At 45.1% G+C, this 19,143-nt stretch overlaps 1 protein-coding gene across 1 annotated transcript in view; it reads right to left on the reverse strand.

Annotated features, from left to right (window-relative positions):
• Positions 1 to 19,143, reverse strand: part of ULK4 (unc-51 like kinase 4) — a gene marked incomplete in the record, with an annotated part of 1,752,451 nt that overhangs the window by 1,211,338 nt on the left and 521,970 nt on the right. The window contains 1 exon segment of the mRNA XM_030209369.1: positions 5,481 to 5,585. Coding sequence (XP_030065229.1) covers positions 5,481 to 5,585 — 105 coding nt within the window.

Genomic DNA, 19,143 nt, shown 5'->3' on the forward strand with positions numbered 1-19,143 from the left:
CAGCAGAGCTCCTATGAATTCCGGAGATTGGACTGGCTGGAGATGGGAGTTCGGGTAATTTATCACAAACCCCAGCAGCTCCAGAAGGTGAATAGTGCACTGCATGGACCGAAGAGCCCCTGCCTCTGAGGTGCTCTTGACCAGCCAATCGTCGAGATACGGGAACACGTGCACTCCCAGCTTGCGTAAATACACCGCAACCACCACGAGACACTTCGTGAACACCCGTGGAGCAGAGGCGAGCCCAAAGGGCAGCACACAATACTGAAAGTGCCGTGTTCCCAGACGGAATCTGAGATACTGTCTGTGAGCGGGCAGTATCGGGATGTGAGTATAAGCGTCCTTTAAATCCAGGGAACATAGCCAATCGTCTTTCTGAATCATTGGTAGAAGGGTGCCCAAGGAAAGCATCCTGAACTTCTCTTTGACCAGATATCTGTTCAGGCCTCTCAGGTCTAGGATGGGGCGCATCCCCCCTGTTTTCTTTTCCACAAGGAAGTACCTGGAATAGAATCCCTGCCCTTCCTGCCCGGGTGGTACGGGCTCGACCGCATTGGCGCTGAGAAAGGCGGAGAGTTCCTCTGCAAGTACCTGCTTGTGCTGGGAGCTGAAGGATTGGGCTCCCGGAGGACAATTTGGTGGAGTGGAGGCCAAATTCAGGGTGCATCCGCACCGCACTATATGGAGAACCCACTGGTCGGAGGTTATCAGAGGCCACCTTTGGTGAAAAACTTTCAACCTCCCCCTGACCGGCAGGTTGTCCGGTACGGACACTTTGATGGCGGCTATGTTCCCATGGATCCAGTCAAAAGCCCGTCCCCTGCTTCTGCTGTGGATGCGCAGGGGGCTGCTTAGGCGCACGCTGTTGATGGGAACGAGCGCACTGGGACTGTCCCTGTGCCTGAGGAGGCCTTCGGGCCGGCTGGGTGTACCTACGCTTGTTGTAGGCGTAGGGTGCAGCCTGCTGGGCCCGGGAAAAACGTCCACCTGCAGAGGTGGATGCTGAAGGAGAGCTTGTCGAGAGCGGTTTCCCGCTGGTGTAGTTGGTCCACCAACTGCTCGACCTTCTCGCCGAAAATGTTATCCCCCCGGCAAGGGACATCCGCCAGTCGTTGCTGGGTGCGGTTGTCCTGGTCAGAGGCACGCAGCCATGAGAGTCTGCGCATCACTATACCTTGGGCTGCAGCTCGAGATGCCACATCACAGGTGTCATATATACCCCTGGACAGGAACTTTCTGCACGCCTTCAGCTGCCTGACCACCTCCTGAAAAGGCCTGGACTGCTCCAGAGGGAGCTTGTCGACCAGGTCCGCCAGTTGCCTCACATTATTCCGCATGTGAATGCTCGTGTAGAGCTGGTATGACTGGATGCGGGTCATGAGCATGGAAGATTGGTAGGCCTTCCTCCCAAACGAGTCCAGAGTGCGGTATCCCTCGGACTACGTGCTCTCTTGAGAGCAGAGTCCACGACCACCGAGTCATGAGGCAATTGGGGCCGCATCAACTCTGGGTCAGAGTGGATTCTGTATTGGGACTCCGCTTTCTTGGGGATGGTGGGGTTAGATAATGGCTTCAGCCAGTTCCGCAGCAGTGTCTCTTTGAGGACATTGTGCAACGGCACGTGGAAGACTCTCTAGGTGGTGATGGATAGTCGAGGACCTCGAGCATCTCAGCCCTCGGCTCATCCACAGAGACCACAGGAAAGGGAATGCAGATAGACATATCCCTGACGAAGGAGGCAAAGGAGAGGCTCTCAGGGGGCGAGAGCTTCCTCTCCAGTGGGGTCGGAGGGAAGGCCCACAGACTCCTCTGAGGAGAAATATCTGGGGTCCTCCTCCTCCCCCCACGAGGCCTCTTCCTCGGTGTCGGACATGAGCTCTTGTAGCTCAGACCTCAACCAGGCCCGTCATGGACTGCGAGGAACCATGTCCTCGGTGATGGTGTGAAGCGCTGGACTCCTGCGCCGGCGGGGATGAAGCTCCCTCCATCGACGTCGATGGGGACTCCACCTGCGTGGCGGTCGACACCGGTGCTGCAAGCGGCATTGGCATCGGAAGCCTCGGCATCGGGCTAGAGCACACCGGCGCCTCCATCAACGGCGCCGGGGGCGCAAGCACCCCCGGTGCCGGCAGAGCCTGGCGCATCAGCCCTTCCAGAATCCCCGGAAGGATGGCTCGGAGGCACTCGTCAAGGCTCGCTGTCGGGAAAGGCAGGGGGGCCGGTGTAGGTGTCGGAAGCTGCTCGGGTCCAGGAGACGGTACCGAAGCACCCGCGGACTGACGCAGCGATACCTCTTCAACCAAGGGGGAACGCTCCTCTCGGCACTGCCGCTTCCTCAGCGTCGAGTCATCCCTCGAGGTGCCGGAGCTGGCAGTCCCGTGCGCCGTGGGCAACCGATGACGGTGCTTCTTGGTTTTCTTTCGGTGCCCGTCATCGGCGCTTGGCGGTAGAGACGAAGAGGAGGTAGAACCCCCCCCCCCCCCCGGCCTCGAGGAATCGGGTCTGACAGGGTTCAGTCCCGATGGCCCTGGGTAGAGGGAGTGGCCGGGGCCGATTGCCCGTGCGGCTGCTCACCCCCGCCGGCAGGCCAACGGTACCTGTACTCCTGGAGTCGGTGCCATCGTCGGTGCCGATTTCGTTGCCATCGGAACCGGTACCGAAGACCCGGCCGTCGACACCAATGCCGTCGACGGGCCGGCGCAAGTTCCAAAAAGACGATTCCGAAGAACTTGCTTCGCCACCTGTGTCCGCTTCTGTAAGGTGCACGTCTTGGTATTATGCTCCGGCCCAAGGCACTGGAGGCACCAAGCGTGGGTATTGGTTTGCGAGATCTGCCGGCCGCACCGACCACACTTCTTGAATCCGCTCGGGACCTTCGAGGACATCGACAGAAAAATCGCGTCGGCGAAGTCAAAGTCGTCGATGGTGGCGGTGAAAAGCACACCCGAAAAAGAAACGACCGAGTGGCCACAAGGCCGCAACGAAGCGGCCTCGCGGCTAAAAACAACGAAGGGACTCTCTCTTTTTTTTTTTTTTTTACAATTAAAAAGAAAAGAAATACGTGAACGTGTATGTAGGAGGAAAAAACCGCGGCAAGGCTCGATCCGGTCTCCGGGGCTAACAGAGAGAGAGACGATAACACGTCTCTCTCCAGCGTGGAATAGAAAAAAATTGAGCGGGAACGGTCGCGCACGGGCGTGAAGACGGTCGTGCACAGGCGTGAAGATGATCGCGCATGCGCGGTGGGCGAGCCCTGCGTGCGGGACCGCCCGCAAAGTTTTGTTCCAGTTGGTGGGGGCTGCCGTGGACGTCAACCCAGTCGTGAGAACAAGCAGCCTGCTTGTCCTCGGAGAAAATTAGTGATGTGTAGAGCTTGTGTAAGGGGGAAAAGAGGGGAGTGATTAGGCGGGTAAGTATAAAAGGTGGACTTTCATAGCTGAGTGGGATGATGATGTGGGTTAGTGCAGCTATGGGTTCTCTTTGTAGGCCTTGTTAAAGAAATAAGTCTTTAGAGATTTGTGGAAGTTATTTGTTTCGTCAATTGATTTCAGGTCTGTAGGCAATGCATTCCATAGCTGTGTGCTCATGTAAGAGAAGGAGGTGGCATGCATCAGCTTGTATTTTAGTCTTTTACAGCTGGAGAAGTGGAAGTTGAGAAATTGGCGAGATGTTCTTTTGGTATTTCTTGGAGGTAGGTCCACGAGGTTTAGCATGTAGATTGGGGCGTCTGCGTGAAGGATTTTGTGTATAATCGTGCAGATCTTGAATGCAATGTGTTCCTTGAGTGGGAGCCAGTGAAGTTTCTCTCTTAGAGGTTTTGCACTTTCATATTTGGTTTTTCCAAAAATCAGTCTGGCGGCAGTATTCTGGGCTGTTTGGAGTTTTTTGATGGTCTGTTCTTTGCATCCGGCGTATAGTGCGTTACAGTAGTCCAGATGGCTTATTACCATTGACTGTACCAGGGTACGGAAGATGTGTCTCGGGAAGAAAGGTTTTACTCTTTTGAGTTTCCACATGGTATAGAACATCTTTTTCGTCGTGTTTTTCACGTGTGTGTCAAGCGTGAGGTTTCGATCAATAGTAACTCCAAGAATTTTCAAGTTTTGTGAGACAGGAAGAGAGCAGTATGGTGTGGTTATGGTGGAGAAGTTTTTTGTGTTATGTTGGGAGGTGAGTATAAGACATTGTGTTTTATCTGCATTAAGTTTTAGTTGGAATGCATCCGCCCAGGTGTGATTGATATGGAGGCTTTGGTTGATTTCGTTGGTGATTTCATTTAAATAATGCTTGAACGGGATGTAGATTGTGACGCTGTCTTCGTATATGTAAGGATTGAGGCCTTGATTGGCTAGAAGTTTGGCTAAAGGTATCATCATTAGATTGAATAAGGTTGGTTAGAGGGGGGATCCTTGGGGAACTCCACATTCAGGTGTCCATGGGGGTGATCTGTCTGGGTATGTTGTTACTTGATATGATCTTGTGGTCAGGAATCCTTTGAACCATTTGAGAACTGTGCCTCCTACTCCGAAGTATTCTAGTATATGTAATAATATTTCGTGATTAACCATGTCAAAGGCGCTGGACATGTCGAATTGTAGTAGGAGTATGTTATTGCCCGTAGCAATTGCTTGTTTTAATTAGTTCATTGCGGACACTAGAACAGTTTCAGTGCTGTGATTTGACATAAATCCTGATTGGGACTCATGTAGAATTGAGTGTTTATTTAGGTATTCAGTTAGTTGTTTCGTCACTATGCCTTCCATGAGTTTGGCTATGAGCGGGATGGATGCTACTGGGCGATAATTGGTTAGGTCCATTGTACTTTTCTTGGCATCTTTTGGTAGCGGTGTAAGTAAGGTATTTCCTTTATCCGTGGGAAAGAGCCTATTTTGAAGCCTGTGGTTTATGTGGTTCGTGAGGTCTGTTTTGAATTGTTTGGGTGCAGATCTTATTAGGCTAGTAGGACAGATATCTCGTTTGTATTGTGATTTGGCGTATTTTCCGAGCCAATGTGAGGTTTCATCTGATGAGAGCGTGTCGAAGTTGGTCCATGTTCGTTCGCTGGGCATTCCCCGGGTTTTGAGTCTAGACATTCAAGTATGTTTGTGTATCGTTGCCAGAGAATGTAGTAAAAGCAGTTCACTTAGAGGATTTAAAAAAAGGTTTGGCTGGCTTCCTAAAGGAAAAGTCCATAGACCATTATTAAAATGGACTTGGGAAAAATCCACAGCTTATTTCTAGGATAAGCAGCATAAAATGTATTGTACTTTTTTGGGATCATGCCAGGTACTTGTGACCTGGATTGGCCACTGTTAGAAACAGGATGGTGGCTTGATGGACCTTCGGTCTGTCCCAGTACGGCAATACATATGTACTTAGATGTTTGGCGGAGACAATTAATAATGAATCGCAGAGTTAACTGCGATTAACTTACAGCCCTAATTTTTACAATTTATGACTGTTTGTTTATTGTATCCTACCTTAAGATTGTCGATGATGGAGGTCACAATGAAATCAGAATCAGTAAAAATCAGCTCTTTAATTTTTGAATCGATGTCCTGATGACTAAAACAGACACTTTCAACCTGTGGGAAAATAGATAACCTTTATTTTTTCAGCAAAAAATTATTCAGATCAATCATTGTGCTGTGTAAATTTAAGAAGGTCTAACCTAATTATAAAATATATAAAGCAACCAATGTTTAAAAACATACTTTCTGCTTATGAGGAAATATAAAAATGTGGAAGAAGGAAATATAGGAAGAAAGCTATCAGGGGCTGAAAAACCACTGTGCTTCCCTATCTACATCTATGACAACCAAGGAAAATTAAGAAGCCCCCTTCGCTGACAGTAAAAAAGGGAGACCAATGAGAATAGCTATTGACTGACCTGATGTCAAAGAGTGCTCTATTCAGACATGAGAATCCAAATGTAATTTTAAAGGCAAGGGGAGGGAATAAGGGCCCTGAGACATGAGACATTCTGGCAGGACAATACATGATGGGAGCTTATTAATATGAGAAAAAAAACAATATTAGATACATCCTGTAGTAGTATAAAAGTGGTAGCTAATGCCAGTGCTATCAAGTGAGGTGCAAAAAAAGCTAGACAGTAGAATCATACAAAGTGGGTGGTTTGTATAGTCTATGCCATATAAGCAACTGGCAAAACTGTACTAAATAGTTGTGCAGAGTAGATGAGGAACCTAGATAGCCGCCAAAACCAGTGAAGACAGTCTACTGAAACAACCATGCACCATAAGTAAATGCATCAAGGAATGTTATATGTGTAGCCACAGTAGCTAGAGCTATAGTCTGGCTGCAAAATTGGAGACATCCAGGCCATCGCTAGCGAAGGAGTTAGAGGTGGTTGTGCAGCAGTAGATGGTGCCATTAAAATCAGCCATAGCTGGTGCAATACAGGTGACAGCAATGTCTGGTGCCATATAGGCAGCAGAGTGATAGCAGTAGCTGTGGTAATTGGCAAAACACAGTTGGCCGCTGCCTCTGAAACCATTTGCTTGCATACTGTAATTGAAGCCATATCTGTCAATGCTACATGCAATATGATAAAACATGCACTTGCCATAGCTGACACAGGCATGGATGCTGACTCTGATGCCCCATTTATGATTATCACAGCCAATTACATAAGGTCAGCTGCTGACTGGGATGCCACATGAATGTCCATCCAAAGTTCCATAGACAACTGAAACATCTGATGACACATAGGCAGGTTTGAAACTGTGCCATACAAGCAACTTCCATAACCGGGCCATACAGATTGTTGCTGGAATTGTGCTATACAGGCAGCAATTGCACATACATGGTGACAGAGTAGCCATGCTATATAGCTAGCAACTAGAACAGTGCTAGCAAGCTAGGCCATGTAGGTGACTACTGAAGGTAAATATGAAATTCGTCTATTTCAGCTGCACAGCACATCTGATCATGCAACCGTATAAGACAGATGGTTGTCATATCTATGAAATACCAGTACTGTGCAATCCATGTGGTTGTTGCAGGCACAGAAAATAAGTGGCTGATTAAGATGAGTAGTACTGGCAGTTATTGCAACTATGGAACAAGCCAGTTATTGCAGGTAAGCAAACAGTGACTACTGCAACTACTGGAAGGTTTTTTCTTTTACATCATCTTTTGTGTCACCTTCGCTGTGTTTTGCCTGCTTACCCACTTGTGTGAAGGTTTGGTTCTTCTGTTTTTGTCGATTGTATAGCTTTGACCAGATAAGACTTTTTTTTTTTTAAGAAGAAGATAAGAACAGTTAATTCTTAGGAATTCCAAACAGGACAAACTAAATAAAGTAACTTGAATTAATGACTGACTTGCTGCACAAAAAAACAGACTTAGCCTAACTGATATTCAAATTAAACAGAGAGAAAAGTAATAGAATCTGTATCTACTATTCAGGCAGCTACTGTAACCATTAAGGTGAGTACACAAGAAATTACAAAATTAAATCAAATTGCAGCATACAGCAATGAACCAAAGAATAGGAGCACACGTCCTAGTAAGGGGTAAAATCTTTTTTGTAACCTGAGGAGAGCTAATAAATGTCTAGATTTGCTTACTGTGAATCAAACAGCCAGGAAACACTTGAAAAAACAAACACCAGCTGACAGAAACGGGAAAAGAATTTTCGTAAACACTGACGAAGAAGGGCAACCTTCGAAAGCTAATCAAGAAATGTATTAAGTTATGTCCAATAAAAAAGGTATCATCTTATTTTCTTTTCCATGTTTTATTTTGTTTGATTTCTATTGATAAACGTAAACACTGAGGAAACTTTAATGTTGCATAGAAACAGGAGTAGTTAATCCTCCACATAAGAGCATCAAACAAATATTCACTGTTTATAGATAGGCACACAGAACATTTCACTGCTTATAGCAACCGGAAGAACAAAGGTTCCCGTCAGAGACCCCCTGCTGTGAGACAGATGCTATATATATTACCACAACACCATTTTGTATTTGTTCACACCGGAGTCTGCGAACGCCTCTCCGGCACTATGTAAGCCACATTGAGCCTGCAAATGGGTGGAAAAATGTGGGATACAAATGTAACAAATAAATAAAAATAAAATGCCAGTGAGAGCTTAATAAGAAACAGAGGCACAAAAACCAGAGTGCTGCAATAACTGACATAAACAGTGCTTTTTTTGTAGGGAAAAAAGTGCCGGTACTCATACCGTGCCAACCTTAAGGGCGGGGTCACTATCTATGGCTCTGCCCCATAGTAGCCACACCCCCACATTAGTCACATCCATTTTACTAGCCATGGCGCATATAAAAATGTAGCATTGAAAATAGTACACAAGTCCCTAGGCCCAAAACAAGAACCCTGAAGACTGATTATAAACTAATAAAAATGTAGACAAAAAAATCAGCTACAACCTTATGCGTGGAAAGGTAGCACTATAATTACACCGACCAGTACACAATCTAGTGAAACAAAAAAAAACAAAACAAAAAGGGCTGCAAATACTACACGCTAGCAGAATACTGCATCTTGATCACGCATGAAAAACACATGACACAACAGATATGAAGGCAAAATACTGAACTGGAAAGTTACCTCAAGAAGTCAGACTCTGCATGCAGCAATACTAGAAAAATTGAAACTTACATGCAAAATATCACAGATGCACATTTCCAAAAGCTGACATATTCCAATTAATAAATTCTGAATAAAAAAATGTTTTCTACCTTTGCTGTCTGAGCATTTAGTTTTTCTATTAGCTTTGGTCCCAGTGTCTTCTGTTTTATGCAGTGTCTTCTTTCCATTTGATATTTTTTTCTCTCACCATGTCCACCACCCTTCTGTGTCCTTATGCGTCCTGTCTACCATCTGTAGCCCTGTCCCTGTCCCTTTTGCTCCTCTTCTTCGCGCACCATCTTCCCCGTGGCTGTTCGGCGAAGCACCTCAGAGGCGGGGATTGCTCCGGCTCCTGTCCGGTGTGAAGCACATTTTGAAGTGCTCCGCCTCCTATCGGTCTCTCCACTGCTGCCATCAGCTGGACTCTTCTGGTTACAGCACGCAGCTCTGCCTTTGCTCTGCACAAGTAGGATTTCTTCTCCTCTGCTGCCACCTGCTGACCGCTCTTCAGCCTGTTTGTCCTTGAATCCTATACTGTTTCAGTAGTGCAGTCCTTGCCATGCTCTCCTCACAGTACCTCTCCATTCTTTATTTTATCGCCCTCATCCGTGCCTCCCTCACTTCACCCCTTTCTGACTGCAGTGCCATTCCTGTGCTTGTCACCGCTCGAAAAGCATCTAGGCTCGCTCACCATCCCTCTGGTGCTTTCCATCAGCATCCACATCGCAGATGCACCCCCAGACCAAATCATCTTCAGTACATCTCTTGCTCAGAGAGTCAACTGGATCCTTACCTCTCCATCAAAGTTGGCTACATCAATGCTAGGTCTGTGGTCAACAAGACGGAAACCATCGCGGCCTGGCTCACCACTGATCACCTCGATCTACTCTTTGTCACGGAAACTTGGATACGTGACCCAAAGGACCCTATTCTCCTAGACCTCTGCCCCCCTGGCTTCAAAATTGTGCACTGGACCAGGCCGGGGAAAAGAGGTGGGGGCCTAGCCGTGATTTATCACTCGGGCCTCCGGGTTGACTCCCTGGCTGAATCCATTTCACCCGGTCTCGAAATCGCTTCTATCAAGATCCACAGCAGCTCTCTGCAAGAATATCTCTGTTGTGTTCTGTTCTACAGGCCACCTTGCAATTGGGCTGCCTGTCAGGCAGATTTCATGGACTTTCTCTCCACTTCCTGCACCAACTATTCCAACCTCCTTGTCCTGGGCAACTTGAACCTGCATTTAGAAAATCAGCTCTCTCCTAACGCTTGCCAATGCCTGAGTTTCCTCACTCTCTTAGAAATCAAACAAAATAAAACATGGAAAAGAAAATAAGATGATACCTTTTTTATTGGACATAACTTAATACATTTCTTGATTAGCTTTCGAAGGTTGCCCTTCTTCGTCAGATCGGAAATAAGCAAATGTGCTAGCTGACAGTGTATATAAGTGAAAACATTCAAGCATTACTATGACAGTCTGACAGGGTGGGAGGATGGGGGTGGGTCGGAGGTATGCATGGGGACATCAAAGCATATCATTGATATTCTAACAGGATGGGTGTGCTTAGGTGAGGGGTGGGGTGATCAACAGAGACATACAGCTTTATGGTTTATAATGGGCTAGGAACCCCAGATCCTTGTTAAGTCCTTTCTGTTGGGTGTTAAAATATTCAATCATTCTGACTTCAAAGGTCTTACGTTCTTGTATGGTTTTAAAGTTACCTTTCAGTATTTCTGGAACCCTCCTTGCTCTCCAAACTCAGCTTGAGTTAAAGGGAAAAGTGTTACCTGACAATGTTGGTAACAATGAATTGTATTCATTTCCCTTTCTAAGGAAGACATTCGAAACTCAGCTTGAGTTAAAGGGAAAAGTGAGATGGTGTTGAAGAGCACGAATGAACTTTTGATGGAATTTTAAATCACCTGCACGAGCACACTGGGTTCCTAAGGGAAGTTATTTTTCTTTTTTTACATAATCAGGTTTTTTTTGAGTATGTATTTGTGGTATGTGTAGAATTTAGTGGTAACCACAAGCTGTATGAGATTTACAAGTGAGTGTTACTTAAAATTAGGTTTCATATTATAACTGCAGTTATTTGTTGTGGGGTATAATAAGAACTAACTGCTTTATGGTTTGAATGCATAGTTGACTTAATGAGATCTGTTTTTATAAATTTGAAACATCATTAACTGCAAGTTGCATTACAAGTAACAGTAGGTGTGTGCGCATACATTTTGAGGAGGTGGAACACAGGCTGTGCTATGATGGTTCCATCTAAACACTACCACATGCTTTCCCTGGGAACGCTTTGGGTGTAATGGATATGGACTGAGCACAACCTAAAATTTAAATAATTATATTAACGATTATATGTATGAATGGTTATTTAGTTTAGTTTTTCCCAAGTATGTTTTGGTAGAATAAGTCAATGTATTAGCCAGGTTGCCCTGTATTTCCCGACACTTGATTGCGCCTTGTTTGTACGACGTGGGACACAGCACGACCGCAAACAGCACCTCGGCAGACCCACCGAGAACACTGTAAAGTGATCTCACACATGCAGCACGATAGAAGAAGAAATCGCAGCAGGAGACTCACGGAGCCCTTCCTGTTCCGGCTGGATGCTACAGGGGTAGAGAACAAAAAGGTGCCGGTACGACAAAAAAAGCACTGGACATAAATCAGAATAGGCTTACCCAATGCTCGCTAACTTGCACATAAGATGTTGGTGGTCCAATGGTCCAGTAAGGATGGGGGAGGGGTGACAGATCTCAGAGACCTCTAAGATATACTTCAGTTCCACAGAACAGGTGCATTTTTTAAAACAGGAGCTTATGTCAAAGAAGGCACCCACAACTCAACTGAACCCCAGGCATTAAACTGGCTCAGGAGAACAAATCCAAGAGGCACCCTCAACTCAACTGGAACACAGCTGAGAAGCTGGTTCAGTAGAACAAGCCAAACAGGCCCTCAACTGAGTCTCAGTATAAAACTGGCTCAGAAGCAGAAAGCCCCAAAAGGGTAATTAAAGCTCAACTAAAACTAGTTATAAACCAGGAAAGAAGCAGGGCTATTAGCCTGTCATCCATCTGCTTGGGAGACAAAGAAACTATTTTCTTCCTCTATCTCCATCCGCTGGTAGAGGGACACAACCCATTGGTCTGGACTGGTCTGATAAGATATAACGGAATGTCTTTTTCACTGGATTTTCTCCCCATATCAAATTTGGTCCACTTCCACTACATTGACCACCGAAACATACTCAACCTTCCTATATAATAATTCTTACCTCCAACGTTCTATGCATCTGGCTGCCTGTGTCCGTGGCTTTCTTCAGAGTTGGTCTTCTAGGCTCCGAAGCCCAGGCTGACGTCACACGCAGCACTGACCAACCGCACGACAGCAGCACGAGGCCCGGCCCCCTGCGGTCCTCGCCGCCCCACCCCTCCCCCAAGGCCGCCACCGCCACTCCCCCTCCACCCCCCCAAGGTTGCCATCGCTCCCCCCCTCCACCCCCCTTGAGGTATCCACCGCTCCCCCCTCCATCCCCCATGAGGTCGCTGCAGCCACTGCTCCACCCTCCACCCCCCTAAGGTCACCGCCCAGGCCCAGTCACTTTCCCTCCAGGTTCGCCCACCCAACACAGACCTGCCAAGTCTCCCGCGAAACACGTAGCACCAGCTCCCATTTCCGGCCACTGCTGCTTCTCCTGTTGAGCACCAGCGGCCGCTACAAAAACAAAATGAGCTATTTAAAGCATCAAAAATGATTTTAAAAAGCAAGCGCAGCACCGCAGGCAGCCATCAGGCACTGGCTGTCGGCTCTGCACAACTCCGATGCATTTGCCAGGCACAAACCATATTATCGAAAAAAAAGATGGGCGGCCATTTTTTTCAAAAATACAGTCTGTCCCGCCCCTTCACGTACCTGTTCTCGGACATAGACGCCCATGGAGATGGGCGTTCGCGTTCGATTATGCCCCTCCACGTCTCACACTGTATCACATTCACTCTCTATGTGTCACACAGTCACTCTCAAACACTCTCTCGATCTCATACTTTCTCTTGGTCTCACAGAGAGTCTGTGTATCGCACACATACTCTCACACTCTATCTCTCTCACACACACACTCGCACCCACACTCACTCACTCTCTGTCACACACACACTCACACATTCACTTTCTCTCTCTCACACAGTCACTCTCACACACATTCTCTCAGACATACACACTCCGAGGAAAACCTTGCTAGCACCCGTTTCATTTGTGTCAGAAACGGGCCTTTTTTACTAGTTTATGTATAATTCCTTTCCAACATTCTGTTGAGATGGAGAGTATAAAAAGGATTAGGTGAGAGATGAAGGCTGACCAGTGGGGAGGGTGAAGAGCAATTTATTCTTTAAAAATGATTGGCTGGAAGTGAAGGGGGCCAGTGAGGAACACAATTTATGGTTAAAAGGGACTGGAAGATAGGGGATGGGCCCAAGGGATACATACATTTTTTTTTAAATTTTAAACATACATCAGTACTTCTGTGAATACCATTTGCTACAGACAGGAACAAATAGTAGCAACACAAAAAAATTACTCTGAGATTCACTAATCTGCAGTACTGAAATACAGCAGGTTAAGAAATCTCATGGTAAATTTTTGCATAGCCCTTCATTGCAAGGGAAATAGCACACTAATGTGCTCCTTTACCATGGCTTAGTAGGGGCCTTTGTCTCCTAACAGCCTATGGGTTCAGGTGGTATTTGAAGATTATCTTTTCCTCTGGAAGCACAATATGGTGATCCTAAGCCTTAAAATGCATGGTCACAACTGCCTGCTTGCTTTGTTCTCTGTCCTCTTTCTGACCTAAGTCTCTCTGGTCCCCTTTGTGTTTCCCTTATCCCTTCTCTCCCTGCTTTTGTCTCCTCTGCCTCCTCCTCTCTCTCTCTCATGTTTCTTTGTCTCTTTCATCTGCAGTTCTCTTCCCCTGCCACAGTTTCTTCTGCATCAAGAGCTCTCTTTTCTACCCTGAATCCCAAAACACATGCTAGAACCTAAGCCCTTTAGATTGCATGATAAAAAGTTAAATTCTGGTCCCAGGCAAGTGTTAATATTCATTCATAACAAGTATGCAACAAATAATGTGTAACGAACAGCATACCACATTATTTAGCATGCACTTGCTAAACCTACTTTGCATATAATGTTCCCTCATTAAAAAGCTGCCGTAAGCACTAAACCATGTTTGCCACAGGTTAAAAACTACTACTGCAGGGCGTACTCGGACACACCATGGTAGTTTTGGCATCTGTGTGTGCTATTTTTTTAAAGAGTTGGAGTGTGTTTGAGGGTGGACAGCAGGTGTGCCCATTGCTTATCTGTTAGCGCAGCTACATCACCACATTGTTAGAATGTGAACCCTTAATGCCTAGAAAATAAGTGTAGTTAAGGGCTCATGCAATAATGGCCATGTTCTGATGGGACAATTAGTAGGTGGCCATTATTGCAAACATTTTACACCCACGCTACAAATGTCCTCAGTCATATTAGTGCAGCTTAGCAAAGGGCCCCTATATTCAGTCACAAAACAACAAAACACATTCAGAGGTATCAGAACTCATAAGGCCAGAAGTAGAAAAAATTGGAGAAAAGACCTCAGTAAACCTTTAAAAGCAAGCTTCATCAAAAAGCTCTCAAACAGCAAAAAAAAAAAAAAAAGTTTACTCACATCACCGGTCAGAAAAACTCCCAAAACACAGTTTACCACAATTCATTTTTTAAATTTCATTTAAATTTCTTTTTTAAACAATGTTTTTTAACCACATAAGTACTTAGCTACTATAAAAATGATGCAGGAGGTGCTCCAAATGATTCTATGCCCTTTGGCAACTTCCTCTTCTTCCAGTTTGAAGATGCACATGCATTGGCAGAAACAATCCAACCAAAGGGGGGGGTCCTCACAGTTTCCACAAAAGGTCAAGCAAACTCAACACGGGTGAGTGAGGAAAGTTCCAAATAACCAAGGCAAACAAGAAGAAAGAGTATCCAATAATGTAGTCAGCCAAAGTTAACTGACCCAAGGAAAACCTACACGGACCATGTTTCAGCTAAATACCTTCCTCAGGGGTCATATCAGTCCAGATTAGTCAATTTTGGAGAGTTTGTAAATGGAAAAAAAAACATTGAAGCACTGAAGTGATATAAGCTGCGTGGCATAACACACAGTTAACTTTCTGAGAATCACTACATAACTCTCTAGCATCACTACATAAAGCTCTCAGCTTCTTTCACTGAATTCCTGACAGAGGCCCTGTTTCGCTCTCACTGCTTCCAGGGAATCAACTTCTCCAAACAAAATGCTGCCACTGGTGCCTTTCAAGTACATGCCTGTGTATTCTAGTATCAGTTTAACACCCATGTTAGGGCCTTAGTGCAAAGCACGCTATTCCCCATGTATGCTAAATAATATTAGCATGCACTCTAACTTTATTTATTTTAATTATTTGTTGCATTTGTATCCCACATTTTCCCACCTATTTGCAGGCTCAATGTGGCTTACATAGCTCCGTAGAGGCATTCGCCAACTCCGGCAGAGAAAACAAATACATACAGTTATTGTGGTTGAATAAGGTTATAGAGGTTCATGTGTTGTAGACACATTGGGGAATCATAGAGAGGAAGAGTTGTGCAGTGTCAGTTCCGGCTTTGTTTCATTATGTTGCAAAGTTTAGGCATTTAAGTTGGGTCGATGGGATATGCCTTCTTGAACAGGTTGGTTTTTAGTGATTTCTGGAAGTTTAGGCGGTCATACGTTGTTTTCACGGCTTTTGGTACTGTGTTCCAAAGTTGTGCGCTGATGTAGGAGAAGCTGTATGCATATGTTGATGTGTATTTGAGTCCTTTGCAGTTTGGGTAGTGGGGATTTAGGTATGTTCGTGCTGATCTGGTTGTGTTTCTTGTAGTCATGTAGTCCAGGGCTTCTCCATAGATAATTTTATGGACCAGGGTGCAGATTTTGAAAGCAATATGTTCTTTGATTGGTAGCAGTGTAGTTTTTCTCGGAGGGGTTTGGCGCTTTCAAATCGCGTTTTTCCAAATATAAGTCTGGCTGCTGTGTTTTGAGTGGTTTGTAGTTTCTTTATGAGTTGTTCTTTGCGTGGCTTAGTACCATTGATTGTATCAAGTTACGAAATATGTCCCTCGGGAACAATGGTTTCACACATTTGAGTTTCCACATTGAGTGGAACATTTTCTTTATTGTGGAGTTAACTTGGCCCTCGAGTGTAAGGTTACGGTCCATAGTAACACCGAGAATTTTCAGGCTGTGTGAGATAGGGAGGGTACATAAGTACCGCTATACTGGGAAAAGACCAAGGGTCCATCAAGCCCAGCATCCTGTATCAGACAGCGGCCAATCCAGGCTTCAAGAACCCGGCAAACCACCCCCCCCCCACCTACAAAAAAAAAAATTAATTAATAATGTTCAATGGACTTTTCCCTCAGGAATCTGTCCAAACCCCCTTTAAATTCCGTAAGGCCAGCTGCTGTCACTACATTCTCCAGCAACGAGTTCCAGAGTCTAACTACACGCTGAGTAAAGAAAAACTTTCTCCTGTTTGTTTTAAATCTACCATATTCTAGCTTCATCTTGTGTCCTTTGATTTTGTTGTTGTTTGAAAATGTAAACAAACACTTCACATCTGTCCGCTCTAATCCGCTCATTATCTTGTAGACTTCTATCATATCACCCCTCAGCCGCCTTTTCTCCAAGCTGAAGAGCCCTAACCTTCTCAGCCTTTCCTCATAGGGAAATCGTTCCATTCCCTTTATCATTTTCGTCGCCCTTTTATAATTCCTTTATATCTTTTTTGAGATGCGGCGACCAGAATTGGACACAACACTCGAGGTGCGGTCACACCATGGAGCGATATAACGTCATTATAACATCCTCATGTTTGTTTTCCATCCCTTTCCTAATAATACTCAACATTCTGTGCGCTTTCTTAGCCAACACAGCACACTGAGCAGAAGTTTTTAACGTCTTATCCACGATGACTCCCAGATCCATTTCTAGGTCCATAACTCCTAACACGGAACCTTGCATGACATAGCTGTAATTCGGGTTCCTCTTACCCACATGCATCACTTTGCACTTGTCAACATTGAACTTCATCTGCCACTTGCACGCCCAATCCCCCAGTCTCGCGAGGTCCTCCTATAATCTTTCACACTCCTCCTGTGACTTGACGACCCTGAATAATTTTGTGTCATCTGCGAATTTAATTACCTCACTAGTTACTCCCATCTCTAGGCCATTTATAAATATGTTAAAAAGCAGCGGTCCCAGCACAGACCCCTGAAGGACCCCACTAACTACCCTTCTCCACTGAGAATACTGACCATTCAACCCTACTCTTTGCTTCCTATCTTTCAACCAGCTCTTAATCCATAGTAATACCCTACCTCCGATCCCATGACTCTCCAGTTTCCTCAGGAGTCTTTCATGAGGCACTTTGTCAAACGCCTTATGAAAATCCAGATACACAATATCCACCGGCTCCCCATTGTCCACATGTTTGTTCACCCCCTCAAAAAAATGCAGTAGATTGGTGAGGCAAGATTTCCCTTCACTAAATCCGTGCTGACTTTGTCTCATCAGCCCATGTTTTTGTATGTGCTCCGTAATTTTATTCTTGATAATAGCCTCTACCATTTTGCCCGGTACCGACATCAGACTCACCGGTCTGTAATTTCCCGGATCTCCTCTGGAACCTTTTTTAAAAATTGGCGTAACATTGGCTACCCTCCAGTCTTCCGGTTGTGGTAGGGATAGATTTTAGGGATAGATTGCATATTACTAACAGTAGCTCTACAAGTTCATTTTTCAGTTTTATTAATACTCTGGGATGAATGCCATCAGGTCCTGGTGATTTACTACTCTTCAGTTTGCAGAACTGCCCCATTACATCCTCCAAGTTTACAGAGAATTCGTTTAGTTTCTCCGACTCGCCTGCTTCAAATATGCTTTCCGGCACTGGTGTCCCTCCCAAATCCTCCTCGGTGAAGACCGATGCAAAGAATTCATTTAATTTCTCCGCTACGGCTCGGTCTTCCCTGATCGCCCCTTTAACACCATTTTTGTCCAGCGGCCCAAAAGATTCTTTAGCCGGCTTCCTGCTTTTAATGTATCTAAAAAAATTTTTACTATGTATTTTCGCTTCTAACGCTAACTTTTTCTCAAAGTCCTTTTTTGCCCTCCTTATCTCCGCTTTGCATTTGGCTTGCATTCCCTATGTTTTATCTTGTTACCTTCAGTCGGTTCTCTTCTCCACTTTCTGAATGATTGTTTTTTTTGTTCTAATGACTTCCTTTACCTTACTATTTAGCCACGCCGGCTGATGTTTAGTCTTTTTTCCCCTTTTTCTAATACGCAGAATATACTTGTCCTGTACCTCCAGGATGGTGTTTTTAAACAGCATCCATGCCTGAGGCAAGTTTTTTACCCTACAAGCTGCACCTTTCAGTCTTTTTTTCACTGTTTTTCTTCATTTTGTCGTAATCACCTTAGGAAATCAAATACACTAGCGTTTAACTTTAGAAAAGGTGATTCACTTACTTCAATGCCAATATCAAAACTGATCATATCATGATCACTGTTATCAAGCGGCCCTCGCACCGTTACCCCCCACACCAGATCATGAGCTCCAGTAATGACTGTCTAGTATTTTTCCTTCTCTTGTGGGTTCCTGAACCAGCTGTTCCATGAAGCCGTCCTTGATTTCATCAAGAAATTTCACCTCCCTAGCATGTACTGATGTTACATTAACCCAGTCTATATGTGGATAATTGAAATCACCCATTAATATTACATTGCCCAATTTATTCGCTTCCCTAATTTCCTTTGACATTGCTGCGTCCATCCGCTCGTCCTGGCCAGGCAGACAGTAGTACACTCCTATCGCCATCCTTTTCCCCTTTTCATGTGGAATTTCAATCCAAAAAGATTCCAATAGGAGTTTTGTCTCCTGCAATATTTGCAGCCTATCTGAGTCAAGGTTCTCATTTACATACAGTGCTACCCCTCCTCCTATCCTATCCACCCTATCGCTACGATATAATTTGTAGCCCGGTATGACTGTGTCCCATTGGTTATCTTCCTTCCACCAGGTCTCAGAGATGCCAATAATATCCAATTTTTCATTGTGTGCAATGTACTCCAGCTCTCCCATCTGTCTCAGGCTCCTGGCATTTGTGTATAGACATTTGAATGCATGCTTGTTGTTCCATTTTATATTACGTTTAATACATGGCATTATTAATATTTTATCTTCTGTCTGGTCATTATTAATTTTATTTAAGGGTGAAGTCAGGGGTGTTTATTTTCATGGGTTTGTTCATATTGTGTTGGGATGAGATGATGAGACAGTGTGTTTTATCTGTATTGAGTTTTAGCTGAAATGCTTTTGACCATGATGTTTAGGCTGAGCTTGATTTTATTGGAGATTTCTGTCGGGTCATGTTTGTAAGGTAAG

This window comes from Microcaecilia unicolor, chromosome 1, assembly GCF_901765095.1.
Source record: "Microcaecilia unicolor chromosome 1, aMicUni1.1, whole genome shotgun sequence".
Classification (NCBI taxonomy): Eukaryota; Metazoa; Chordata; class Amphibia; order Gymnophiona; family Siphonopidae; genus Microcaecilia; species Microcaecilia unicolor.